The sequence below is a fragment of the Pituophis catenifer genome, unplaced genomic scaffold, assembly GCF_029215685.1.
Source record: "Pituophis catenifer annectens isolate HBS135680 unplaced genomic scaffold, rPitCat1.0.hap2 SCAF_14, whole genome shotgun sequence".
NCBI lineage: Eukaryota > Metazoa > Chordata > Lepidosauria > Squamata > Colubridae > Pituophis > Pituophis catenifer.
Genome location: NW_027256894.1, coordinates 20534633 through 20553613, shown reverse-complemented (window position 1 = coordinate 20553613; position 18981 = coordinate 20534633). Strand labels below are relative to the sequence as shown.

At 42.5% G+C, this 18981-nt stretch overlaps 2 protein-coding genes across 2 annotated transcripts; both read right to left on the bottom strand.

Moving 5' to 3' along the window:
* Positions 1-679: 679 nt before the first annotated feature.
* COMMD4 (COMM domain containing 4) lies at positions 680-7153 on the bottom strand. The gene is made up of 8 exons (XM_070953494.1): positions 7072-7153; positions 5958-6029; positions 5675-5740; positions 5321-5360; positions 3702-3821; positions 3059-3139; positions 2194-2370; positions 680-1569 (listed from the first exon to the last, which is right to left on the bottom strand). Exons 1-8 carry the CDS (start codon positions 7072-7074, stop codon positions 1529-1531), a joined length of 600 nt encoding a protein of 199 aa, XP_070809595.1. The 5' UTR covers positions 7075-7153; the 3' UTR covers positions 680-1528.
* A 1530-nt stretch (positions 7154-8683) lies between these two features.
* LOC139323987 (zona pellucida sperm-binding protein 3-like) lies at positions 8684-16382 on the bottom strand. The gene is given in 10 exon segments (XM_070953599.1): positions 8684-8802; positions 9395-9514; positions 10458-10594; positions 11252-11343; positions 11450-11567; positions 12658-12835; positions 13454-13554; positions 14489-14604; positions 15952-16361; positions 16364-16382. Coding segments are annotated over 10 exon segments (1410 nt in total).
* Between the last annotated feature and the right edge of the window lie 2599 nt (positions 16383-18981).

Sequence of the window (18981 nt, the reverse complement as noted above, 5' to 3'; positions counted from 1 at the left end):
TTTACGTAATGCGGGAAATAAATGTCCTACCAAAGATTTTGCTTGTTTTATTACTCAGTATCGATAAACCGAACTGGCACAAAAAAAAAAGTCCATCATTTTTAAAAGCAGGAAGCGGGTTCAGGTTCCATGAGCAAAAAAACCCTTAAAATTTAAGTTACAGGCTAAAATACAGTTGTTGGCTGATTGGAGAGTCAGCCTCTTTATAGAGTATCAGAGCTGGAAGGGACCTTAGAGGTCTTCTACTCCAACCCCCTGCTCAAGCAGGACAGCTTACATCATTCCAGACAAATCAGGTCTTCCAGTCTAACCAGGAGACAAACAAATAAATAAATAGTCAATCCAATCTTCAGATTCGATTGCTTACTTTCTTGTTCCCAAATCCACCTCTGCAGGTATAACTCACCTGAACCCCAAAACGTGGGACTGGCAAAAGTCAAAAGGGCAGAGAAAAGGTACCACGCAGCGCTCCCAGCCAACAGCCTGCCTGCTACTTCAACTGGTCGCTGTTACAGCTGCTCAGAAGCCACGCGAAGCCTATCACCGTCCCACGCCCTCGGCTCCGGCCAGCGAAGGGTTAACGCAGGGAGCCGCCCCCTCTGCTCCCATTGGCTGAAAGGAACCCCTGAGCATCTTGGGAGCTGTAGTTTCCGAGGAGCGCACTTCTGGGATAAGGGCTGTGCATGCTTGGGAGATTTCTTTTGCAAAGAGGGGATGGCGTGAATTCTTGCAACGAGGGGAGGGGAGGCATCGGCCAGCAAAGATGGTTTAAACAAAACAATCGTTTTTCTTTCTCACAGATTATATTATAAATTAATATTTATAATATTAAAGTTTATTGTATAGCGGCTCTTCTAACCAAGACTCAGGGGTTAGCACTGATGATGTTACCTAGCTGGGTCATGAAATGTCTGCAAGAAAACAACCAAGCTCAGAAAGTACCACTGAGGTGGAGGAATACCAATTTCGACAAATTTGCTTAGGTGCCTAGCTCAAGACACAAACCTTCGAACAAACAAACATACATCAAACCGTTTTTTATTTCATTTCCAGCCCAAAGCAATGAGGCCACCAGCCTTGCCCAATACACAGACTGGACAAAGATAGCTTATTGCCACATCGGTGGGATTTAATTTTCTGCCGTTCAACAAAATACAGGGAACTAAAAACAAACAAGGGAGCTTTTTCATATTTTTGAGACAGTGCCGTAAGAGCAAAAACTGTGTTACGTTTCCCTTAACAACTGATGTTCAAATGAAAAAAAAAAAACACCCATAGAAACAGATAAGACTTCTCTTAAGGCAGGGGTTGAACGTTTGTGACCGAGATATGTCCCTATATTACCACGCCCCAGACCTCCTCACTGGTTTTGCTGGTCTGGCCTACTGGGAAATGGACATTAACCCCATCTGGCTGCTTTGCTTGTATCTCATAGGCCTGGGAGATTACTATCCAGTGGAGACATTTTGGCCTGTGGTCAAAATGAAGCTTCCTTCTTCTGACTGGTCCAGACAGCATCCGGAGCTCCTTACTCGAGCGTTTTCATGATGGCTTGAGCCTGTTTTAGTTCTGAGGAGGGAAAATAGGAGGTTAAAAAAAACAAAGAAAGGATCCTAATGACATGTAAGTGGCTTAAGAGACCACGTTCCCTCAGAAGTCACCCAGAATCACACAAGGACGCTACAGAAATTTGATAAATAAAATAAGTAAATTGCCTTTGCTCCCATGAAATTCCTAATTTCAAAGGTTTTGCTCTATGTCCTGTCAGGAATGACGTTAAGCAGACCGAGGGCGGGGACAGGAATGTCTCTGGGATGCCACTAAAATGGAGTACCCTGAACAATTTTTGCCAGAATTTTGCTGCCTCCCTGTTCAGATTATTAAAGAACACACTGTCACCTTTGTTCCTTTTTAAAAATATAATATTTTTCCACGCTGTGTGATCGAGCACCCTTGATTTCTGGCTTCTGTTTCCTCTACAAAGTGATGCCCATTTCGATGGCTAGAAAGAGGCAGATGGAAAGGTGAGGGATTCAGTCCTGTTGCCTTTGGAGATTTTACAAGAGAAATCAGAATATTTTGTCTCTTTAAACAGAGCTAAGTGATTTCCTAATGCCTTGCTTGTTATAACGCTCTGGCAGAAACCAGCAACCCCTGACCCTCTCCAAGCTGTAGAAATGTTTAGCTTCTCACCAGCAAGTAAGACGCGAAACTTTTCAGCCGACAACGTCATTGTTACAGGCTCTGTCACCTTTTCATCGACATTTTTCACATTCAGCTTGAGATGAACGACTGGCTCGTTGACTTGCCGGAGCTCGCTGGAACTAAGCGTATAATCCACTCTCCACGAAACAGAATCCAGGCAATTCACTGCAGGCAGAGGGAAACAAAAACTTTTAGGCAGATCCTTTGTGCAAGGCACTAGTCCTCTTGAATGTGTCAGGGGCATTGCCAAGGAATTCACCCAATCACAGATTGCAGCAGCTTCCAAAATATACCGGTACTATGATTTTGAATTTGTGTTTTGTCTGCTTATAACTCCCCCCCCCAAAATAGAGAGAAGAAACACGGAGAAAAAATGAATGTTTTTTTTTTTAAAAAAGCCAAATCAAATAGTTGTACCAGAAGCAGAATTCCATCTGCCTTTCCAACGGCCGTAAATGTAGGTTGGTTGCTGAGTGCCCAAAATGCAATCATATGACCACAGAAGGGGTCTAAGTGACAGAACTTGGAATCTGGGTTGTTAAATCCCTTTTTCAGGGTCCTAACTTCAAACAGTCACTAAGTGTCTGGTCATAAGTCAAGGACTACCTGTACTACCAAGTGCTCTGAAAATTCCAGTCTAAGAGCAGCAGCTTTCTGTGTTCTTTGACAGGGCGGTTCAGCCTTGTTGGCATTTTACAGGATGTTTCTCCAATCAATCTGTGAGCCCCTTGTGGGGCGGAGAAATCTTCCCATAAGAAAGCAAAAACATCTCAGACTGGGGGGAAAAGGCTGCAGAGGACAGTTTCCCTAAAGTGACCTTTCGTTTTGTAACCGGCAACGGAACTCGACTTACATCTCAGGCTGCCCTTCCTTAGGCTGTCCTGGAGAGAGCTCTGTTTCTCCTCGTAGGACCGACACAATCCTGCGGCATGTTCTGCAACCAAGAGATCAACTAAATTAAGCCACCAGTCCCAATCCTCTGGCCATTTAAACCGATTTATTTATTTATTTTATTTTATTTTCAAAAAAACCTTTATTAAAGTTTAAAATATTAAAATGCAAATACATCTGTAACGAAAATACATCCATAATAATTGTATAATTCAATGTCGTTCTGACAGTACACAAATCTTAACTCTATTCATATATTCCCAGATATTCCTACTTGATCCAAGTATCTGTAAACACAATTTATGTCTTATTTTGATCTATATATTTCCTATTTTTATTTTCTATCCATTGATACCAGTTTTCCCAAGTTGAGTAAAATTCTGAATCTTCCTTATTATTTAATTCTAGAGTAAGTTTGTCCATTTCTGCACACTCAAAAATTTTCTGGATTATTACACAATCTGTCGGCATAGTGGACATTTTCCAAGCTTGTGCGAGTACAATTCTTGCTGCTTTAGTGATATGATTTTATTTACAGTTAGAGATAGCTCTGGAGGAACCGTTAACATTTTTTATGTTTTTAAAAGCAACTATTTGAAAATCACCTTTGGGCAGCCCCAGCTGTTGAAGTTCGCTGGAGAGAGACTCGGAGTCCACGTTGTATTTGGCGGCACTCGAGAGAATGAAGGCGAGCACAGCGACAGTGGCTTTCACATCTCCTGATTCTGCAGAGCGAAAAAGGAAGGAAACATGGTTGTCTGAAACAGGTCTTCAGGCTAACACATTTTATTGGAAAGGATATCAGTGACTTATGCTGGCTGGAGAATTCTGGGAGTTGAAGTCCACACATCTTAAAGTTGCTAAGGTAGAAAAACATCCCTCTATAATTATCCCAAGGCTATGAGTTGCTCCAGAAATGTGTTATGTAGGTTTGCTGAAACATTTTGTTCAACATTTATCTATTCAGGGTTAACGTTTTGGAAAAGAACTTAACCACCGTCTATGTCAGTGTCATGGCTGACTAGGGAATTCTGGGAGTTGAAGTCCATGGGCATGTCAAATTTTTCAACTTTCAATTCCCAAACATTAGGGCTGCTCAAAAGTTGCGACGTGCCTTGGGGACTGTAAAGATAGTTTGGTTACTTTAACAATAATTTAGATGTGCTTGGTAAATAACTACATTTTGTTTGTTTCATTACATCTTAAAGCTGGCACGGTTAAGAAGCATCGGTCTCTGTCGTTCGGAATTCAAAGGTGAACATGTAAAGCAGAGATGGCTTTACAGGAACTGCCATTTTTTTTAATAAAAAGTTTTTTTATTTTTTTAAGACAAACAAACATATAATACATCAGTCCTTCCATGTGTCATCTCGGTGTTTCTTCGGTGACTTCTTCTTTTTGTTATTCCTCCTCTTCTTATTTCTTCCTTAGTAGATCCCATTTCAATATTTTCCCCAAAGTACATATATTTAATGTAACTTTCTCCTGTTCTCTTATCAAATTCTTTATCTATATCTCTTTTCTATCGAATCATAAAAATTTCCCCATATCTAAAAGTATTCCGTATCCTCTTTCTCTTTAATCATTAAAGTTAATCTGTTAATCTCTGCACAGTCCACAATTTTTCTAATTACTTCCCCTTCTAAAGGGATTTTCTCTGCTTTCCATCTTTGTGCAAATACTATTCTTGCTGCAGTTATATGTATAATCAAATATACATTTTGTTTACTAATTTTCTCTGGTAGGATACCCAGTAGGAACAACTCTGGTTTTAAATCAATATGTTGTTGAGCCATTTCTTCTACCCATGTCTTAATTCTGCTCCAATAATCTCTAGCTTCTGGGCAAGTCCACCACATATGATAATAAGATCCTGGTATTTGGTGGCATTTCCAAACATTTAGCTCTGATTTGTCTTTAAACATTTTTGCCCATTTTTCAGGAGGCATGTGCCATCTGTAAAACTGCCATATTTTGCTGGATGCTCGGAGAGGACCAATTTCGCAAGTCTCTTGCAAAAAGATACCAGTTGAAGTAAGGAACTGCAGCAACTTGTTGTGTGCATATCCCACGAACAAATGTGCTTTCAGCATCAATACTAAACTCAGAAAATAAATGCAACTCAGATTCTCAAATTTCAGTTGAGAAATGTTGGCAGGGTAGGAAATTGGCTTAGCCGTATCCTAACTTAGTCCTTGGACATAGAAGAGAAAAGGGTACTCACCAAACTTGGCATCTGATGTTAACTTCAGGATTTTGTCATACTGCAAGAGACAAAAGAACAATTTCTAGCTTGGCTCAGCTCAAACTTAACACTGGGAAGTCCCAACAACAAAACGTTTTTTTTAATCCATTGCAGAATTTTCGATTTACAGAACACCTTTTGGGAGCTTCCAATTTAAGCACTCCTCAATTGCCATGGAAACCCACATATGAATGGGGCAGGTGATTTATGAACCTATTATTTAAAAAATAACTGAAAAGTGTTTAATCTGAAAGTGCCCCTCTCTTACTGATTCTGGATTTATGCAAACTGAGTTTGGAGAGTATCCACAAAAGAGATTGAGAATGAACTCACATCAATGCCCTCTCCAAGCACATCCTTCAAAACCTGGGCACAGATCAGCTTGAGTTTCACCGAAGACTGGGAAAAAAAAGACAAAAATGTGTCATAACCATCTTCTTGATTTTTTTTTAATCCTCCCTTGGAGAACGGTAGCTGTCAGGCACAATCTTACAAAGGGGCAAATCCAGCTACAAGTCAGTAGTAAAATGCTAGCACCCCCACACCTTAAAATAATTTAAATATTCATGGAACTCAAAGGGACAAAAACAAAAAACAAAAAAACCCCACCACTTACTATTTTAGCCAAAGTGCTAATTTCTGCCAAGACCCAATCAGGACAGTCCAAATCCCCACAGAATCGAAACCTCTGGCAGGAAGAAACAAAATTTGAGTACTTTTCCATCACAGCAACTTTAAGATGGGTGGATGTCAGCTCACAGAATCCCCCCTTCTAGCATGCATGGACTTCAACGCCCAGAATTTTTCCAGCCAGCTTGCATGGACTCTAACTCCCAGAATCCCCTGATCTACCATGAATGTATTTCAACTCCCAAAAAACCCCCATTTAGCACGCATGAACTCCAACTCCCAGAATCCCTCCATCTAGCATGCCTGGACTCCAGTGATGAGTTGCTACCGGTTCGCAACAGATTGGGTGAAACTGTAGTGGCAGGAGGCTCCGCCCACCGGCCTGGACGCTTCTGTGCATGCGCAGAAGCGCCGTGAGCATGCACGCATGAGCAAACTGGTAGCGACGGGGTTTGGAACCCGACCCTGATGGACTCCCAGCTACCATGCATGGACCTCAACTCCCAGAATTCTCCCCCATCTCGCATGCATGGATTTCAACTCCCAGAATCCCTCCATCCATCATTCATGGACTCCCAAAATTCCTCCAGCTACCATGCATGGACTTCAACTCCCAGAATTCTCCCCCATCTAGCATGCATGGACTTCAACTCCCAGAATCCCTCCATCCATCATTCATGGACTCCCAAAATTCCTCCAGCTACCATGCATGGACTTCAACTCCCAGAATTCTCCCCCATCTAGCATGCATGGACTTCAACTCCCAGAATTCCTCCAGCCAGCTTGCATGGACTCCAATTCCCAGAATCCCCTGATCTAGCATGCATGGACTCCAACTCCCAGAATCCCTCCATCTAGCAAAGGTTGACTAAATGCAAGCTGGCTGGGGGAATTCTGGGAATTGAAGTTTTAATACCTCTCATTTTATTGAGATTTTGCACTGACAAATGCACTACTCTGACACTTCTGCATCAATTTTTCTTTTAAAGATCTGGGCTTTCAACCTCTGATCCTGTAAAATACCTCCCCCCCACCACTTTCCCCCTGCTAGCAATAAAGCACCCCCGCCCCCCCCCCGCCTTCCACCCTCCCGCACTCACCATCTTCCCCTGATCTGAGCAAGACCCTCCTTCCTATGCAAAGCGAGTCACCTGACTTCTCTTTTCTACCCAATCGCTGAAGAGCTTCCCTTGCATCACCTGACTTCCTTCTAGCCAATCCCTGAAAAGCTTCTGCTTTTCCAGCTGTCTGCTTTCTACCCAATCCCTGAAGAGCTTCCTTGTTTTTTCACTTTTTTCTATCCAATCCCTGAAGAGCTTCCTTGTTTTTGTTTCTTTCTATCCAATCCCTGAAGAGCTTCCTTGTTTTTGTTTCTTTCTATCCAATCCCTGAACAGCTTCCTTGTTGTTCACTTCTTTCTATCCAATCCCTGAAGAGCTTCCTTGTTTTATTTTCCCAGCCTGCTTCATTCTAGCCAATCCCTGAAGAACTTCCCTTGCATCAGCTGACCGAGAGCAAGTCAGCTGACCTTCAGTGGCTCTTGCTGCTTGCTATGGCAACACGTGTTCTGCTGATCGTGGGGAATGGATCAGAGAGCTAACGCGTGTATTAGCCCCTTTGCAGCCCTCATTTCAAGACCTCAGCCTTTCCATATCTGTTACTAATTCAGTGTATAAAAGGAACTTAGGGAAGGCTTTGCCTGGCTGCCCATAAGAATACAAAAGAGTTATTCAAGTTTTTGTATCTTGGATTTTTGTTTGAAATGAGGGGCAACGTTTTGCCATAGCCCTGCCTCATTCGTAAAGTCACATGAAAGTTCAAGTCTAACCCTACTCTGCTTTCTGTTGGGTTCTGCAACCCAACAAGGCAGACACAGACTTCAGAGGATCATTAGAACTGCAGAAAAAAACATGGCTACCAACCTGCCTTCTATTGAGGACCTGTATCCTGCACGAGTCAAAAAGAGGGCTGGGAAAATATCTACAGACCCCTCGCATCCTGGACATAAACCGTTTCAACTCCTACCTCAAAACGACGCTCTAGAGCACTGCACAACAGCACAACTAGACACAGGGACAGTTTTTTCCCGAACGCCATCACTCTGCTAAACAAATAATTCCCTCAACACTGTCAAACTAGTTACTAAATCTGCACTACTATTAATCTTCTCATCGTTCCTATCACCCATCTCCTCCCACTTATGACGGCAAGACTGTTAACTTTGTTGCTTGTATCCTTACTATTTATATTGATATTGTTTCCTGATTGCTTATTTTGTAACCTATGACTATCATTAAGTGTTGTACCTTTTGAACGTATGCACCAAGACAAATTCCTTGTGTGTCCAATCACACTTGGCCAATAAAAAATTCTACTTCTATTTCTATTCCATTTCCATTCCATTTCATTCTCTCTACTTCTCTTCCCCAATCTGCAAAACGAATCCAATTTTATATTTTAAGATGTTTTTATATTCTTCAGTTCTGCATGCTTTGTGAGGTCTAAAGGAATTCCAAATTATTTTTTTTGAAGTGAGTACAGTCTTAGCAGGACAAAAATCCTCCAACCTTTGTTTTGATGCTTCCAAGATGTTTTCTATGCAAGCACCATTATATATTTATTTATTGAACAAGATGTAGAGGGAAAAAAAACAAGTCTTTTTTTTACAACTTGATCTGTTTATTTTAACATCCTTCCACATTGCATAACATCTTAAGAAGAATTATAACGTCTTTTCCTAGTACAAAAGATTCCTAGAGTGGTCAGGGCCAAGCTTGTAGTAAGGGCTATTAAGATGATCCCCACCAGCATCCAAGGAATTTGGAAGAAGCCTGAAAAGAAGAAAAGAACAGCATTGGTTTTTCTTAAACAGCTTTTTTTTTTTTTTGCATTGAAAATTAGAAGTAAAGAATACAACAGGACAGCAACAGAATACAACAGAAACACAACAGGAAGCGAAAAGCTAAACATTCTGATTTTCCTTCCCTACAAATCTAAAGAGTGGAACTTAATGACAAGCAAGTGCCATTGAGGTTACTTTTATCCCAAATTTCTTGTCTAAGAATCTCCTCCATCAAAGGTTTAAACAAAAGTTCCCTGCAGATTTATAATTTGATGAGATTACTGTTGAAAGGATAAGGGTGACTTTCACTGATTCAGTCTTTCTGGCTCCAAGTCAAACAATTATATAGAATTTCACTGAATTTCATGCAGTTAATACTAAATCCAAGTGGAAATAATGGTTTGAGTGTCAGATTAAAGGATTGCGGTCACATGGAAAGGCTCTGGGAATTGCTGTGATCCTGAGGTTACAAAAGCTGTACACCTGATTTAGCAAGCGATGTGAATATATCCAGTTATGGTTAGTTAACAAATCATGGATTAACACAATGTTTGAACTCCGTAATCAAGATGATACTGTACCATGTTCTGCTGATAAAATCAACTTATTTTGATTGTCGGGAGGAATTCTGGAAGTCATGTATGAGTCAAGAATGAGGATGGGACCGAGCATCACGTCAACATCTGCCTCCTTCGATTTATCTGCACAAGAACAAGATTGACAACACATTTACATTAATATAGAGAGTGCCAGTTTGGTTAAGACATCAGGCTAGAAACTGGGAGACCGTGAGTTCTTGTCCCGGCTTAGGTACAAAGCTAGCTGTGGGCCCGTCCCAATTGGTCAGTTAGAAAAGAAATTCAAATCTTTATTGTCAGTGCACAACATATGGACAAATGAGATTGGTTGAGCTCCCTCAGTGCACCCCCCCCAACACAATACAACTCACAGCGAAGACAAAAAATCCCTAACCCAATAAATCATATTAACAAAACAGCCTATTGCACCAGTGTGAACATGTTACACATTGGGCTGGCCCTGCAGTCCAAAACAAACACTCTCAAATCCATTATTAAGGAAAGGACACTTTACTAAAGCCAAGTGGTTACAGAGAAGCAAAGCCGGATATGAATTTTTCACGCCCAAAGCATGTGGTTAACTTTTCCCTTGATCCCATCCTTCCCCCTGGTAATCTCTAGGTGTTCAATCCTATTCAAGCCAATTGTTTTGGTAACAGTCTCTGGTTTCACGGTCTGGATGGTGCTACATTCCCATAGGGTGACCTTGGAATGGCCAGTGGCTGTGATGAGTAGTTTTGTTTCCCCTTCATGCTAGAACCTCCCCCTTATCCCATCTAGCAGTTCCTGCCCCTGTTGCGTATGACGGGCTGGCAGCCAGTGAAGCATGGCGTAGCGGGATGGTGGTTCTGGCAGGGCCAGTCTCTTTCTCTCAGCCCTAGGAAGGAGGCAATGGCAAACCACTTCTGAAAAACCTTGCCAGGGAAACTGCAGAGACTTGTCCAGGCAATCTCTGAGAATTGGACACGATTGTCCCTCATCTAATATTTCCAGAACCAGATCAGCTACTTCTGGAATATCATTCAAGGGAATGGCTCTTTCCCTCTACCAAACCTCGACTACATACCCAATTTAGCAGCCACGTCTCTGCCCAGTCTTCTTCCCCATCGGTCCCAGTGATTGCTGTCTTGGCCCGTAGTTCGAACACAATTCTGGGTTTCACAGCAGGAGCAAATATCTGTGGTGCCTTCAACTGGAACCCAACTGTGGTGAAAAAAGCCAAAGGGAAACACTTCCTGTAAGGGTGCCCCAATATTTATTTAGAGTCAGATTAACAGAGTTGGAACTTGGAAGGGGTCTTGTAGGTCATCTAGTCCAACCCCCCCACCCAACCGCCTACACCATCTTGAAAGCCTCCAGTATCAAATACTTTTCCCTCTTAATAGACCAAAGGATACTTGGCTATATCCTAACTTACTGATAGTTGATGTATTAAGTTCAGAAGTATTGCTCTACTTAGCCTAAAATCAATTGGGTTTACAAGATTGTTTAACAGATTAACAGAGTTGGAAGGGACCTTATAGGTCATTTAGTCCAAATCCCTACTCAAGCAGGAGACCCTACACCATTTCTGACAAACGGCAGTCCAGTCTCTTCTTGAAAGCCTCCAGTGATGAAGCCCCCACAACTTCCGAAGGCAACTTCCGAACTATTGGTGTGTAATTCCGAACAAGATAATCACCAAGTCTTCCAAAATAAAATGAATCTAAAGCATTTTTCTCCAAAGAAACAGAGAAATTACATCAAAGGAACTAGTTGCATGTTCACATTTCTGATGACTTAAGCCTGCTAATGTCCTCCTACAGTGACACATGGCTTAAACACGGTGACTTGATCCTGTAAGAATGTTAGGTTGCTTACCTGTTCCTAGCTAGATGGAAGGAACAAGCTTTGTTCTCAGAATCAGGAGCCTGAGTAGCTGCAACCACCTTCAAATGGCAAGTGATGTAAATCTAGGAACAAGGTAAAAGGTAGTTCAACCTAGGTAATGGCATGACCAAGAGTGAAACTTCAAAAATATTGCCGTTAGGAGCTGGGCTTCAGAAGAAGGCCTCTTACCAGATCTCGGGGGTCTTTGCTAAAACGGAAGACATCTACTGTGAATCGGAGTACATCATCCCTGATCCTTGGTGATAAGAAGGTTGAGCTGGAATCAAATCGTCCGTCTACCAGGCAGCTGGAGGACACAACATCTGTCAACAATGCTTCCTAACTTTTGACACACTTGGTTACATTAGTGCATTTTAGTGTCCTTGTGCAATCTCCAGACAACAGACCTAGCTGAACCCTGTTGTGTTTTAATGTAGTTGTGAGTCTACTCTTTAGCCCCCTAAGCTCCCAAAGTTTGGCTCAGAAACGGCCAATAAAAACCACACTACATGCAGGAGTACCATCAAACACAAATGACACACAAGGGCACAGTTAAAAACTGAAGCGATTGGCACCATCACTTCAAGTTAAAATCGGATTTTTATATAATACAGAGAGAAAGCAGATCTTAAGGAGATTTAACAATGGGGATGAGTTGATCCCTTGTGAACACAAGCACAGAACAAGAACTTCCTTGCAAGTAAGGACCAGAAGGCCAAGATAACAGAGAAAACCCAATTCCTCATCCAAATTTAGCCAGTTTATGAGAGGTTCTTGGTGCCTTCTGAACTTGATTGCTTTCTTGCAGAGATTTCATTACTCAAACTAGGTAACATTAGCATCAAGGACCCCTCATTTCAAGCCAGAGCTAGAAATATTCTCCTTTTATTAGCAATTTTCATGTAGAAGCAAGCTTATTGCTTCTGATGGTTGTTCTAATAATAATTTTATTGTCATTGTATGTGTATACACAGTATACCCATACAACGAAATTCACTCAACACCCAAAGACCAGGTCCAACACACATAACAATCCCCAAACACGCCCCCACCCACCACAATTCCCCACCCCTAAACCACCAAACATCCACACAACAGACTAAGTAATGCTGTCCAACAGCTCACTGGTGGTGGCCCTTTAGTTCATTGTTGAGTGCAATTATAGCTCTGGGATAAAAACTATTCAGAAAATGTGTGGTCCAAGTTTTAATTGTTCTGTATCTTCTGCCAGAAGGCAACTACTTTCTACCCCCTTGTGATGACCATCTTAGGTGGACAAAGTGCAATTTTGCTACAGAACAGGTGGCTTTAGGATCTCCAGGAGCAGTAAAGTTAAGCTTACACAAGAATGTTCAACGCAAGTGGGAAGAGAGATGACAGTCAGATAGAACTCTTACCCCTTGTAGTTGATGATGGGATAGCGGGGAAGGGAATCTGCCTCTGGGCTCAATGTGGCTACACAACTATCAACAAAGAGCCGGAGTGGCGTGTGGTTTTCTGCGATTACTTCAGCCTGAATGTACATGACTTCTCCCAACTGGTAGCCGTTGGACGCTCTCTCTGCGCTCCAGCCCTCTGAAAACCAAAATCATCATACCCAACATGAAAGGACTTCTTGGATGCAAATTTCAACCAGTGAACCCAATTCAGATCAGGGCAAATAGTCCTTTATTTCCCCCCCCCCCATGTATCAGGTTTGCAAACAAATGTGCACCCTAATTCTTATATTTTTAAAATTGTGTACGCCCCCTGAATCCGCTGCAGTCTTCTGAAATATGCAGAAACCGTAACGTACATCGATATCTGCATTCCGCCCCCACCCCAGAATTTGAAGGACTATTAGGAACTCTGGAAATGCCAGAAAAAATCAGAAACTGTGCAAAATTGTATATTGAGGAAGCACATGTGCAGTTCTGTAACATTGTTTGTAATGCATATGAATATTTGGAGAAATATTGTCTGGCCTTATGCACAAAGCAATGCAAAAGCGGAATCATATTTTTTAACCGACAATTTAAAAAATGGTTTCACTAATGCCAACGTGAAGAAAAAGTTATTTGTGCACAATTAAGGTTTACTCTCATAGGATCCTCATGTTCACTAAACTCATGAAGAAAGAGGGGGCTTCTTCTGGAAGTGATTATGGGCCATCAAATCATTCCCAACTCCTAGCAAACACATAAAAAGAAGTACCATTCATCAAATGTAAAGAGAAGCGGAGTTTTTCTTCGGCAGAAATTGTTGACATGAACGGGATCCATGTTGGCCTGATTGCGGTACTTACATTGTTTTTTCTGAAAATAAAGAGAAGACAGGTAAGGTCTCCCAAAGAGAACATGTCATTTAGTTTTATCCATCAGGGTTAGGTCCCCTCCCCACTCCTGGGGGAAGGATATTGCAAAATCCCCATTCCCACCCCACTCCAGGGGAAGGATACTGCAAAATCCCCATTCCCATCCCACTCCAGGGGAAGGATACTGCAAAATCCCCATTCCCTCCCCACGCCTGGGGGAAGGATATTGCAAAATCCCCATTCCCACTCCACTCGGGGGCCAGCCAGAGGTGGTATTTGCCAGTTCTCCGAACTACTCAAAATTTCCGCTACCAGTTCTCCAGAACCTGTCAGAACCTGCTGGATTTCACCCCTGGTTTAGGTCCATGGAAATTCTAAGTCATGGTGGTCCCAAAGGTGCTTTTTTTCCCCCCAAGAGGCAACTGGACTTGTTTTTCTTTGAAGATGTTTTGCTTCTCATCCAAGAAGCTTCTTCAGCTTCTTGGATGAGAAGCGAAACATCTTCAAAGAAAAACAAGAAAGTCCACTTGCCTCTTGAAATCTCCCATCCAAAGTGACCATCTCTAACAGTCAAGCCCACCTCACATTTTTATTAGTTTCATCCTCTGAAAAGAGCCTTGGTGGCGCAGCAGACTAAAGTGCTGTTAAGTAGCACCAGCTGCCTGCAATTACTGCAAGTTCAAATCTCACCAGGCTCAAGGTTGACTCAAGCCTTCCATCCTTCCGAGGTAGGTAAAATGAGGACTTGGATTGTGGGGGCAATAAGCTGACTTTGTATAAAAAAGAACACCGCTTAGGGGGGGCCGAAAGCCCTACTAAGCAGGTATATACAAAAGTATGAAGGCTATTGCTTAACGCATTGTAAGCCGCCCTGAGTCTCCGGAGAAGGGCGGCATATAAATCGAACCAATAAAATAAAAATAAAATAAACTCACCTTGGATAGTGACACTCAATGGGCACATCAACAGGGCTGGTTCTTACAATCACACTGTGGGAAGGAGTTGGCTTGTAATGAAGACTGATGCTGTAGACTAGAAATTCTGGAGTCATCTAGAGAAAGGAAGGAAAGATGAGATACAAGATGGCCTGGTGGCTCAGCAGACTGATAGCATTGTGATTAACACCAGCTGCCTGCAATTACTGCAGGTTCGAATCTCACCAAGCTCAAGGTTGACTCAGCCTTCCATCCTTTCTAAGGTGGGTAAAATAAGGACCCGGTTTGTGGGGGCAATAAGCTGACTTTGTATAAGATATACAAAAGGATGAAGGCTATTGCTTAACGCATTGTAAGCTGCCCTGAGTCTCCGGAGAAGGGCAGCATATAAATCAAATTAAAAAAAAAAAAGATGCAGTAATAAACCAGAATTTGGTTTATTCCGAAGTGAATTTGGTGCTTGTAATACAAGGGGAACTTCTTGGCAAGGGAAAAACACCGGTTCTTCAAAATCTTGGAATAGCAGAAAACCTCACACCAAGTCTGTTCTGAGTTCTTTAATTTTTGTGGTTTTTTTTGTTTGTGTTAAAGGCAGCTAGAGCCAAACAAATGTAAAACAACCCCCAGGTGACACACTAAAGTAATGAAAGCCTTTTCTACACCTTCGCATTTTCAGAAAGTCACCTCCTCCTCCCAGTTGTAACTTGTGGCAGAATGCTGGTTTAATTGCATTCTTCTACCAAATCCCAGAGATCTTAGAAATAGAAATAGAATAACAGAGTTGGAAGGGACCTTGGAGGTCTTCTAGTCCAACCCCCTGCCCAGGCAGGAAATCCTACACCACTTCAGACAAATGGTTATCCAACATCATCTTAAAAATTTCCAGTGTTGGAGCATTCACAACTTCTGGAGGCAAGTCATTCCACTGATTAATTGTTCTCACTGTCAGGAAATTTCTCCTTAGTTCTCCTTGATTAGTTTCCACCCATTGCTTCTTGTCCTGCCTTCAGGTGCTTTGGAGAATAGCTTGACTCCCTCTTCTTTGGGGAAGCCCCTGAGATATGGGAAGACTGCTATCATGTCTCCTCTAGTCCTTCTTTTCATTAAACTAGACATACCCAGTTCCTGCAACTGTTCTTCATATATTTTAGCCTCCAGTCCCCTAATAATTGGGTACTTCAGAACAGAAAGAAAGAGGATTGGAAGGGGAAGAAAGGGAAAAAAAAGGGGGGGGGAAACAGTACCTAGGAAAGAGAAACATTGGTGGTTCTTGTGAATAAGCCAGCTGTTTTTTTGTCCTGAAAATTGGGCTCTCCTGTTTAAGCAGGGGGCTGGACTAGAAGACCTCTAGGGTCCCTTCCAGCTCTATGCTGATTCTAATTATCCTAGGCTATCAAGGCTACATCTAGGGACCTGCCCAAAGAGACAAGGATTGGGGTTTGCAGAACACCTCCCACCCTTACCTGCAAGACACTCTCACACTCATGAAGGCCTACATCAAAGATCACAGTCTTCTCAGCATCATTGTAGGACGTGGGTTGGCAGCCAGTTGGACCCAAGCTCAGGTCCTCCGCCTGGACGAGTCTCCCGGTGCCAAACAGGTCTCTCTTCACAGTCACCACCACATGGGCCTCTCCGCACTGGGCCACCACAGGTGACAGGAGGGACAAAGCTCGTGCCTGAGAAGCATCTACCCAAGCATAAGGGTAAGTCTCCATCCCAGAAGGTAGATAAAGCTGCCTCATAGGAACAGGAGTGTTAGAAAACCCCCAAACATAATCTCGGGGGTCCAAGGAGGCCACTTCCCCAATTAGCCAACATGCTAAAACAATGGCCAGATTCTGTAAGGTTCCCATCCTGTCTGTTCTAGGAAGCTGGCAGAAAAGACCAACATCTACCCAGGATCCTTTTTATGCTAGGTAACTCCTGAAGGCCAACCTTCCCTCACCTGGCTGAGATAATCAGGCAGCTAATCAGCTTCTGCTTCAGCCAGCGCAAATCCTGCAAAGCACCAAGAAAACATGAGTTTGGATCTCCCCCAGCTGCAAGCTCTCTGCAGCCAGAGGGAGGGAAGAGGTGATTTAATGTAGGTTAAGAGTTTCAGCCCTTCTTCTGAAAGTACTTAGATTTACATAGGGCCAACAGAGGGTGTGATCAACTGGTTGAAGTTACATGGGGGTATCTCAAAGGTCCTTTTTTCAAAATTCATTTTCTTGGGTTTTTTTTTTTTTTTAAATGCTTCTCTCCTCATCCAAGAAGCTTCTTCAGTTCTTCGGAAGAAGCTTCATGGATGAGCAATGAAATGTTTTCAAAGGAAAAAAAACAAAACAAAAACAGATTGGACATCCATTTGTCTGAAATGGCCATAAGGTTTTCTGCTTGAGCAGGAGCTGGACTAGACTAGAAGACATGGCTTCAAGGTCTCTTCTTGTTATTCTATTAAAGTTCCACTGCATTTCTGCTGTTTCTGCTAGTTTTTTGGAACTTAAAAGGTCCTTAAAAGGACCGTGGGGTTGCGTGTGAAGCCAGGAGATCCTCGCGGATGTCTGGCTACCAGTCCGTCTGTTACTCATTTAGCACCACCCAGGAGGCACGTGTGACTTAAGGATTGCCACGGACGCGAGTAACGTTGCCTCCCAAAGTTGGGGTGTGTGCAGACTCCCTGAATATATGGGGAAAGACACCTTCAGCACAATGTGATTGCGGGGCCCCTCGACAGACTATCCAGCATATAGTGAGGGAATGCCCTAACAGAAGGTATCCAGGAGATTCTAGGGACTTCCTTTGCATAACAACAGCAGCTACTGACTGGATCTCCAAACTCAACATTAAACTTTGAAATGTTATTTCTGTTTTCCTTTTAGGTTTTCTTACTGTTTTTTTTATTGTTTTAATTGTTTTTAACCTGTAAAAATGAAGTGTTTTAATACTGTGTGTGAGACCAACCATACGCTAAATAAATAAATCCATTGCATTTTTGGAAAAAGGACCTTTGGAAAAACCATGACCTTGGATGGTTGAGACTCTCCAGAGACACACACAGGAGGGATCTGGAGCAGAGAAGATAGAAGCCTCCACAAGAAAGTGGAGAGGAATTTTAGGCAGGTCCACCCCATCTTGAACCTGCAAGACAAGAGGGCATCTCAAGAAACTCTTGGAAGTAAAACCCAAAGCAATAATAACAGAGATTCACCTGTCCTCTGGGTGCTTAATATGAGTTGTAAGAGTCTCCCCTAATTTTATCCCTGCAGAAACAACCTGATATGGTAGGCTGAGGGAACCTGACTGCCTTCTCTTCCAAGTTCTGAGGTCAGGTAGAAAATCTGAACCCAGGTCTAGAATGATGTTTGCTTGAGTTTAGACCAAGGTCTGACTGAATGCGGTACAGTAGTGAGTGATCAACCATTTTCAGATGTTTGGGGCAGGGGTGAAATACAGCAGGTTCTGACAGGTTCTGGAGAACCGGCAGTGGAAATTTTGAGTAGTTTGGAGAACTGGTAAATACCACCTCTGGCTGGCCCCAGAGTGGGGAGAGTATGAGGATTTTGCAGTATCCTTCCCCTGGAGTGGGGAGGGAATGGGGGTTTTGCAGTATCCTTCCCCTGGAATGGGGAGGGAATGGAGATTTTGCAATATCCTTCGGCAGGAGTGGGGTGGGAATGGAGATTTTGCAGGATCCTTCCCCTGCCACACCCACCAAGCCACGCCCACAGACCCGGTAGTAAAAAAAAATTTGAATTCCATCACTGGTTTGGGGTGGGTGGGTAAAAATATTCCAGTGTTTCTGAGTAAATTACATACAGGATCTCAGAGAGGGACATTTTGCTGAACTAAATTTCTTTTATGTTTTCTTTACTTAGTAACTGTGTACAAAATTAAGTTGGTCATGCTTGGAAGCCATCATTCATATATACTCCTAGTTTACTATTTGGCAGACATTCTGGGTGGTTCAAAAGAATCCAACATTAGCAACGTTTTAGCTGCAGAACGTGTGAACTCAGTCATTCAGAGGTCTGGCAAAGTTAATCCTTGTTGGAATTAGAAATTCTTTACCTTCTGGGCTGGGTTCACACCATACAAGCTACAAATAAACTAGGATGGCTTGATGCAGTATCTCCTGCTTGGATTTTGTCCAAAAAATACTGTAAAACAATGTGATATTTGTAGGCAAGGCAAACAGATCTCATCTTTAATAATTTTAAGGGACTTTTAATGTTTGTATTATCTGTATTTTATCTTGGCTGTTCACCGCCCTGAGTCCTCCGGGAGTAGGGTGGTATAGAAATTTGATTGATAGATAGATAGATAATAAATAAATAAATAAATAAATAAATAAATAAATAAATCTTAAAAGCAGTGGTTCTCAAACTTGGCACCTTAAAATTGTCTAGAGCGCAACTCCCAGAATTCCCTAGCCAGCATCCCTGACTGGGGAATTCTGGGAGATGAAGTCCAGACTTCTTCAAGTTGCTAAAATTGGGAAGCACTGCCTT

Bases quoted from the DNA above. Each gene is read 5' to 3' on its own strand.
- COMMD4 (XM_070953494.1), bottom strand. The intron at 5,741-5,957 runs GTAAGTGGTGGG...TTTTTTTCCCAG, and splicing joins TTAGCACTTTGGCTAAAATA to TCTTCGGTGAAACTCAAGCT. The intron at 3,822-5,320 runs GTGAGTACCCTT...TTCGCTCTGCAG, and splicing joins AACATCAGATGCCAAGTTTG to AATCAGGAGATGTGAAAGCC.